The 9,052-nt window shown below is 39.8% G+C and overlaps 1 protein-coding gene across 1 annotated transcript in view; it reads right to left on the bottom strand.

Moving 5' to 3' along the window:
- Window positions 1-5,514, bottom strand: part of LOC311242965 (neuronal acetylcholine receptor subunit beta-2-like) — a gene marked incomplete at both ends in the record, with an annotated part of 70,140 nt that extends 64,626 nt beyond the window's left edge. Inside the window, one exon of the mRNA XM_084332029.1 lies at window positions 5,463-5,514. Coding sequence (XP_084188155.1) covers window positions 5,463-5,514 — 52 coding nt within the window. The remainder of the gene's footprint in view (window positions 1-5,462) is intronic.
- Between the last annotated feature and the right edge of the window lie 3,538 nt (window positions 5,515-9,052).

Consider the following 9,052-nt stretch of genomic DNA (forward strand, 5'->3'; position numbering starts at 1 on the left):
GATCTAAGGAAAGAGACAGAGAAACACCAACAGAGAATTGATTTGTATATTCCTCATTATGTAATTTGTGTACGTACAATCTTAAGTTCAATTGTAATTATTGATACTGAAATCACAATGATTAAACACGATTACTCATTGATTTGAGAACATCATATGAGGACGACTGAATTTGTTTCACCTTTCTTCTCGACCAAAGGCTGCCTTTCTGTCATCTTCTACAAGTTACCAAAGACGTTTCAAAATAACTGGAGAAACGCACCATGGCTGCCTCCTCCCTCTCAACACCAGCTGGAACTAATGGGTGGGGTTGGGGGGGGAGGGGCAGAGCGCACTGCAGTGAAGGAAGAGTGCGCTGCATTTACAACACGAGACAAAATGAGAGCAACACAACATGCTGCACAATAATCGTTTCATCTCGATTATCTTGTTTTCGAGATACGACAAAATCGTAATTGAAATTGATTAATTAATGAAGTTGATTAATCACCCAGCCCACCTATATAGGAAAGACTGTGTGGTACAGTGGGACCAGGGGCTCCAGACTCTAGTTGTAGCGGATGAGCACAGTTGTTACAGGAGCGATGGAGCCGAAGGTCACACATTGCTAGGGCACCAGAGCTCCCCAGACACCACAGAGTCTACTGGGAAGGCAAACTACAGGTGCACTGCCTGGGTCATACACACAACCCCAAGCAGAGCAAGCAGTTATTTTGTATTTAATATTTGAATCATCCCATTCTATGTTTGCAACATGACAACATGAGAGAGAAATGAAACAAAAAGTCCTGAAGTTTAAAATGGGTAATAGAAATCTTCTTTGAGGTACTCTGCATTTACATCAATGGTGGACAATCACAAAGCTGCCGAGAGGTTGCTTCGGTTCTTTTGAGTCCACAGTGCAACACACAAAGAGCACTCTTCTTCTGTGATCACAGGCAGCTAGGGCTGGGCGAGTAATCAAGTTTGAATAATTAAGTTACGATTTTGGCTTCCCATAATCATGAAAACAAGATAATTGAGATAAAACGATTATTCTGCAGCATGTTGTGTTGCTCTCGTTTTGTCTTGTGTTGTAAATGCAGCGCACCCTTCCTTCACAGCAGTGCACTCCACCCCTCCCCCAAAGCCCAAACAGTAGTTTCAGCTCGTGTTGAGAGGGAGGAGGGAGTGTTTCTCCAGTTATTTTGAAACGTCTTTGGTAACTTGTAGAAGATGACAGAAAGGCAGCCTTTGGTCGAGAAGAAAGGTCAAACTAAATCAGTCGTCCTCTATGATGTTCTCAAATCAATGAGTAATCGTGTTTAATAATCGTGATTTCAATTTCAATCAAAATACATTGTGATTATGATTTTTCTTCCATAATCGAGTAGGCTGCTGTAATGCAGATGTATTTTAGCCATTACCCTCCTGACTTTGGCAAAACCATACCACTGCCCTATAGCGCCTTGCATCGATTGAGCATGGACCACACATATTCCAGCAAGAAACCAAGGGAAATATATGAATCTCGAATCGAGTGGCTAAAAGCCGCCAACTAAGAAAATGCTGATCTAAGGACTGCCACATTACTGGGATGTTGCAAGCCAGCTAGTTGCCGTTAGTTAGTTGTGCTAATGATTAGGGGTGTAACAGTACACAGAAGCCACGGCTTGGTACGTACCTCGGTTTTGGGGTTACGGTTCAGTGCAAGTTTGGTACAACAGAAAAAAAGCTACAAAAATCCCAAATGTATAAGGCTAGGTTTCTTTTCATTTATTTTGAACATACAGTAGTACAAATTATACTTAGTTCAACCTAGGCCTGCCACAGTCGGTGATACCGGTGTTACTCTGTGTTCAGGCGTCCACCAAGTACATTACTTTCCCACCGCCCCCCACCGGTGCTTTTTAAGTTTCACCTTCACTTTTAGAGTAGATTTAACTTCACGGGAAGCAGAGGAAGATGTTACACAACAATGGTAGAGGATTCATATCTCGGATTTAAACACTGCAGTAGCTCGACTGGAGAGGAGCTCAGAGGACCAGACTAGACAAGCAAAAGTATGTTTGTATGTCTTTTTCTTTTGGCTGAGCTGTGAGTCGCGTGGAAGAAAGTTGGTGTGTGTGTGTGTGTGTACGTGTGTGTGCGTGTGTGTGTGTGTGTGTGTGTGTGTGTGTGTGTGTGTGTGTGTGTGTGTGTGTGTGTGTGTGTGTGTGTGTGTGTGTGTGTGTGTGTTTCCAGCGGTTAACATTATTGGGCGAACAAGAAAAATAATGAACATTTTCAGCCTATTGTAATGACCCTGCTGTGTTACAAACGTATCATTCATTCATGGTTTCATTCATAAAGGGGAGGTGAGGAACGTTTTATTTATCATCTGAATTTGGCAATACAAGCTTAATGTTAAGTATTCAACCCTTGTTCCACCTAGTGCCGTATAGTCCCCCCTGAGACGTATTCAACCCTAGTTCAACCAGGGGCGACAGTGGCTCAGGAGGTAGAGCAGTCGTCTGGCAATCTGGAGGTTCCCGGTTTGATTCCCGCTCCTCCCGGGCAGCGTGTCGATGTGTCCTTGAGCAAGACACTTAACCCCTAACTGATCCCGATGAGCAGATTGGCACCTTGCATGGTCACCTCTGCCGTGAATGTGTGAGTGAATGGGTAAAATGTGAGTAACAAATTGTAAAGTGCTTTGGATAAAAGCGCTATATAAAAAAGCAGCCATTTACCATTTAGTTCCACCTAGTGTCGTATAGTCCCACCTGAGACGTATTCAACCCTTGTTCCACCTATTGGAATAGCTAGCTAAACAAAACGGGAGTGGTTATCATTTATAGTATAGGGATAGTCCACATTTTTAAGAAGCCCTTCTGTTCTGTCCAAACCTAGAGGTCCTTGTTGTCCATCCAAAAAGTGCTTGCACCAGTAGTTTGGTTTTTGATGGAATGGATGTACTGCAGGGCAACAGTAGCTAAGGAGGTAGAGCGGTCGTCTGTCTGGTAATCAGAAGGTTTGCGGTTAGATTCCGGCTCCTCCTGGCAGCGTGTCGAAGTGTCCTTGAGCAAGACACTTAACCCCTAACTTCTCCCAATGAGCAGGTTGTCGTGTGTGAATGTGTGAGTGAATGGGTGAATGTGAGGCATAAGTTGGAAAGCGCTTTGGATAAAAGCACTATATAAATGCAGTCCATTTACCATTTACTGGAAGCAGAACATTTTCAATGGAGGCTTGAAAGCAGATGATTTTTCAAAGACATGCTTCATGCCTGCATTGACTGCCTCTAGTGTCACATGTTTTATATCACTGAAAGTACTCCTAGTTTGTAACTAATCAGATGAGCTTAAAAATGCCAATTAGCTGAGTGGAATTTACTCAGTCAACATTGCAAGCAGACAAAATAAATTAAAAGAAAAAAAGAAAAGTGCAAGGCACAACATGGCCATGCCAGCATAGAAGAATTTGGTAAATAAAACATTCCGGTTGACACACTAATGTTTTATTTATTCTACTGATTTTGCACTTTCCTCGTGTCTCATGGGCATTTTATCATTTGGCTGCTTACAATGTTGATGATACTTTAAGCTTTTGTACTAATTATACGTTGTTAGAGATAAGAGCATCTGCTAACTGCCTAAAGTCTAAATGTAAATGAGTTGGCTGCCTGCAATGTTGGTAATACATGTATTTAAGCTGTTGCGCAGACTGTAAATTTCCCTTGATAAGAGCATCTACTGACTGCCTGGAGCAGAAATGTAAATGTGGATCCCTTTACAGACCCACAGACAGCTCAATGAGTCTCTCTAGTGCCCTGACAAACAGTGTCTGAGTCTGAAAACTATAATACTAGTAGCCTACTCATATTGAGTAGGGCCATACCTGCTCAGAGCTATAACTATTGGTTTAATGCCATTGAAATTCCAGCAGACAACAGTTTGTTTTTAAATGAATGTATGGATAGTGTGTATACATTCCTACTGCATACTATTTTAATAGGATATTGTATTAACAACCTCTGTGATGCTGCATATATAGTATATACACAGCACATATATACTGTAGCAAGGTATCTCTGTTACCATGTAAATGGACGTCAGGTGCATTGGCAGCAGCTTTGTTTGGGTGACTACATGGCTGACATGCTTTGGCCAGACTAGATCTGATTTCAGAACCATGGACAGTTCTTCTGGAGTGGCATTACTCTCCAGTCTAGAAACGTCTACAGGTCTAACAGGAGTGAGTGACAGGAGTGACTCATCTTAATTAGTAGGCCTATACCCTATCATCAGTAGTAGGCCCTGGTACAGTTGTCAGGTCACTAGGCACAAAGTGGGCCAAAGCCATATAATACAATCATGAAATGTAATCAAGCTGATTCAAATGCGATTGTGTTTCGTCAATTAGCGCCACAGTATCCGTATTGCTTAATGAGGCACATAACACGTCTATATGCTACAATGTGAACGTGGTTTTAAGCAGCGGTACGTTCCTGATATCAACTCTGATTGCACACATGCTAATGACGCCACGCGTGTGCGCGCTCCCACGCATGCGCATAAATGTCCCCTCGCTTGAGCACAGACTAAAGACAGTGCCTAATTGCCTCTACGAATGGAATACATATCATTCACAAGTTAGGTGTGAATGTATCTGAGAACATATTTAACACACCTGACGACTGGCGCTATTGATATGCAAAGTAGCCCAGGTGGGCGAGTTGGCGAGTGCAGCGCATTCCTGTGTGCGTGCACGCGCTTTTGCTCAAATCTTTGGCTGCACGGAGTGCAATCTCGTCCCATGAGCAACGCATCACTGGTTTTAAGAGAGAGGGGGGGCTGGTTAGTTTTGTGATTTTAGTTTGTTTCGATTTTAGAATTCAGACAGCTGTGCGAAAGAGCTCTCTCAAATCACACACACACACACATGTGCATATAGTCTTCTTACTGCATAATAGTCGCGTGTATTTGCAAAAAGTAGCGCGTTAGTTAACCAAGGCGTGCTAAAAATCACGTGCTAAACACAGTGCATGTGACGCACGGAAACGCGCACTACCCCCCCCCCCCCCCCCCCCAGCCCCCACTGGCCTGCTGTCAACTGTGTTATCTAACGATGGCAACAATTAGCCTAAATCGTTCCAAAAATGTAAATGCTTTCAGAATTCAGACCATTAGCAGCGGCTACATTGCCTATATTATACATAAGCCACCCTATCCAAATTGGAGCAGCGCTGTGGTCCGATTAAGTCCAAAAGGTACGGTATAGCTAGATGTCATCCAAATGATACCCTGGCCCTGACAATGACATTATGTGGTGAAATAGACTTCCTATACACATATTTCTAATTTTGAAACATGAATTGAGCCCATATGTTACAACATTAGGAAAGGCTACCGCTTCTTACAGCGAGCCAACCCCATGTACCTCTACTGCTCTGTCCCGTTACGGGTCGGGTCACTCGGGTGGATCTGAAGGGATCTACTCACTTGCCACGGTGAGAACCAGGAGGGCGAGCGCTGCTTTCACCGGGGCTGCCATCGCCTCCTCCCTCCAGTGCGACCGACACACGGAAACTTGCAGGTGCGAAGGAGTTGCTCCGTCTTTTCGCGTCTTTTTTCTTCTTTTCTCCCTCGGTGTAAAACTAAAGAAGTAAAACTAAACGAAACGAGGCGCCACGCTGCACCCAGAGCTTGTTGTTGACAGCCAGGGTGGCTTACGGTGTCATTTCAAGCTGTTGAAATGAAATCCAAGGATGACAGCAATTCGTTTTCTGAAAGCTGAAGCTTTGGAGGCTGCGAGGCGCCTGGAGAGAGAGAGCGAGGGAGAGAGACTGCGGTCAAGTGAGCCGTCTTTTGCTTTTGCGTGGTCAAGTGAGCCGCTCTTGTTTTTCGAGTGCGCGATTAGTTCCAGGTTTACGGTAATGCATTAAAACAAGCCTGGGACGCTGTTGTAATGAACCGACGTGACTTTTGAACACAGTCTCACAAGTAGATCTTACAGAAATACTTAATATGACATTGAATGCGCATCGAATCAATAGGACGTTTAGTCTAATCAATAGGACGTTTCGTATGTGCAGTATTATTGAACATCGAATCAATAGGACGCGCAGTAAGTATATTCGATCACTAAACTAAAGCTACAGACAATTCCACAGAGGAACACTTCCGGTGAGGATTTCAAAGTAAAGGATGGCATGTGGTTCATTTCTATTATTTCATAAGTAGTTTATTACACTGCCATGTTTGTACTTAATACTTCTCAAGACTACTTGCACAAATAATATTAACTACTTTTACTGTGTACTTTGAGTAATTTGAGTTTCAAAGTCCTTTTTATAGAACAATGAGTATTTTCGACTAACTTTGATGTGGGATAAAAAAAGATTTTCCCATAAGCACTTTATGAAACTGCCATGGTTGTACTTAGTACCTCTTAGACTACTTGTACAAATTATATGAAATATTTTTACTGTGTACTTTTTGAGTAATTTGAGTTTCAAAGTCCTCAGAATCAGCATTTTCGACTAACTTTGATGTGGTATAAAAAAAGATTTTCCCATAAGCACTTTATGAAACTGCCATGGTTGTACTTAGTACCTCTTAGACTACGTGTACAAATTATATGAAATATTTTTACTGTGTACTTTTTGAGTAATTTCAGTTTTAAAGTCCTCAGAATCAGCATTTTCGACTAACTTTGATGTGGGATAAAAAAAGATTTTCCCATAAGCACCTTATGAAACTGCCATGGTTGTACTTAGTACCTCTTAGACTACATGTACAAATTATATGAAATATTTTTACTGTGTACTTTTTGAGTAATTTGAGTTTCAAAGTCCCCAGAATCAGCATTTTCGACTAACTTTGATGTGGGATAAAAAAAGATTTTCCCATAAGCACCTTATGAAACTGCCATGGTTGTACTTAGTACCTCTTAGACTACGTGTACAAATTATATGAAATATTTTTACTGTGTACTTTTTGAGTAATTTCAGTTTTAAAGTCCTCAGAATCAGCATTTTCGACTAACTTTGATGTGGGATAAAAAAAGATTTTCCCATAAGCACCTTATGAAACTGCCATGGTTGTACTTAGTACCTCTTAGACTACGTGTACAAATTATATGAAATATTTTTACTGTGTACTTTTTGAGTAATTTCAGTTTTAAAGTCCTCAGAATCAGCATTTTCGACTAACTTTGATGTGGGATAAAAAAAGATTTTCCCATAAGCACCTTATGAAACTGCCATGGTTGTACTTAGTACCTCTTAGACTACGTGTACAAATTATATGAAATATTTTTACTGTGTACTTTTTGAGTAATTTGAGTTTCAAAGTCCTCAGAATCAGCATTTTCGACTAACTTTGATGTTGGATAAAAACAATTCTTCCCATAAGCACTTTATGAAACTGCCATGGTTGTACTTAGTACCTCTTAGACTACCTGTACAAATTATATGAAATATTTTTACTGTGTACTTTTTGAGTAATTTCAGTTTTAAAGTCCTCAGAATCAGCATTTTCGACTAACTTTGATGTGGGATAAAAAAAGATTTTCCCATAAGCACCTTATGAAACTGCCATGGTTGTACTTAGTACCTCTTAGACTACCTGTACAAATTATATGAAATATTTTTACTGTGTACTTTTTGAGTAATTTCAGTTTCAAAGTCCCCAGAATCAGCATTTTCGACTAACTTTGATGTGGGATAAAAAAAGATTTTCCCATAAGCACCTTATGAAACTGCCATGGTTGTACTTAGTACCTCTTAGACTACCTGTACAAATTATATGAAATATTTTTACTGTGTACTTTTTGAGTAATTTCAGTTTCAAAGTCCCCAGAATCAGCATTTTCGACTAACTTTGATGTGGGATAAAAAAAGATTATCCCATAAGCACCTTATGAAACTGCCATGGTTGTACTTAGTACCTCTTAGACTACTTGTACAAATTATATGAAATATTTTTACTGTGTACTTTTTGAGTAATTTCAGTTTTAAAGTCCTCAGAATCAGCATTTTCGACTAACTTTGATGTGGGATAAAAAAAGATTTTCCCATAAGCACCTTATGAAACTGCCATGGTTGTACTTAGTACCTCTTAGACTACGTGTACAAATTATATGAAATATTTTTACTGTGTACTTTTTGAGTAATTTGAGTTTCAAAGTCCTCAGAATCAGCATTTTCGACTAACTTTGATGTTGGATAAAAACAATTCTTCCCATAAGCACTTTATGAAACTGCCATGGTTGTACTTAGTACCTCTTAGACTACCTGTACAAATTATATGAAATATTTTTACTGTGTACTTTTTGAGTAATTTCAGTTTTAAAGTCCTCAGAATCAGCATTTTCGACTAACTTTGATGTGGGATAAAAAAAGATTTTCCCATAAGCACCTTATGAAACTGCCATGGTTGTACTTAGTACCTCTTAGACTACTTGTACAAATTATATGAAATATTTTTACTGTGTACTTTTTGAGTAATTTCAGTTTTAAAGTCCTCAGAATCAGCATTTTCGACTAACTTTGATGTGGGATAAAAAAAGATTTTCCCATAAGCACCTTATGAAACTGCCATGGTTGTACTTAGTACCTCTTAGACTACGTGTACAAATTATATGAAATATTTTTACTGTGTACTTTTTGAGTAATTTGAGTTTCAAAGTCCTCAGAATCAGCATTTTCGACTAACTTTGATGTTGGATAAAAACAATTCTTCCCATAAGCACTTTATGAAACTGCCATGGTTGTACTTAGTACCTCTTAGACTACCTGTACAAATTATATGAAATATTTTTACTGTGTACTTTTTGAGTAATTTCAGTTTTAAAGTCCTCAGAATCAGCATTTTCGACTAACTTTGATGTGGGATAAAAAAAGATTTTCCCATAAGCACCTTATGAAACTGCCATGGTTGTACTTAGTACCTCTTAGACTACGTGTACAAATTATATGAAATATTTTTACTGTGTACTTTTTGAGTAATTTGAGTTTCAAAGTCCCCAGAATCAGCATTTTCGACTAACTTTGATGTGGGATAAAAAAAGATTTTCCCATAAGCACCTT

This window comes from Notolepis coatsorum (assembly GCF_963971535.1).
Source record: "Notolepis coatsorum genome assembly, chromosome: 16".
Classification (NCBI taxonomy): domain Eukaryota; kingdom Metazoa; phylum Chordata; class Actinopteri; order Aulopiformes; family Paralepididae; genus Notolepis; species Notolepis coatsorum.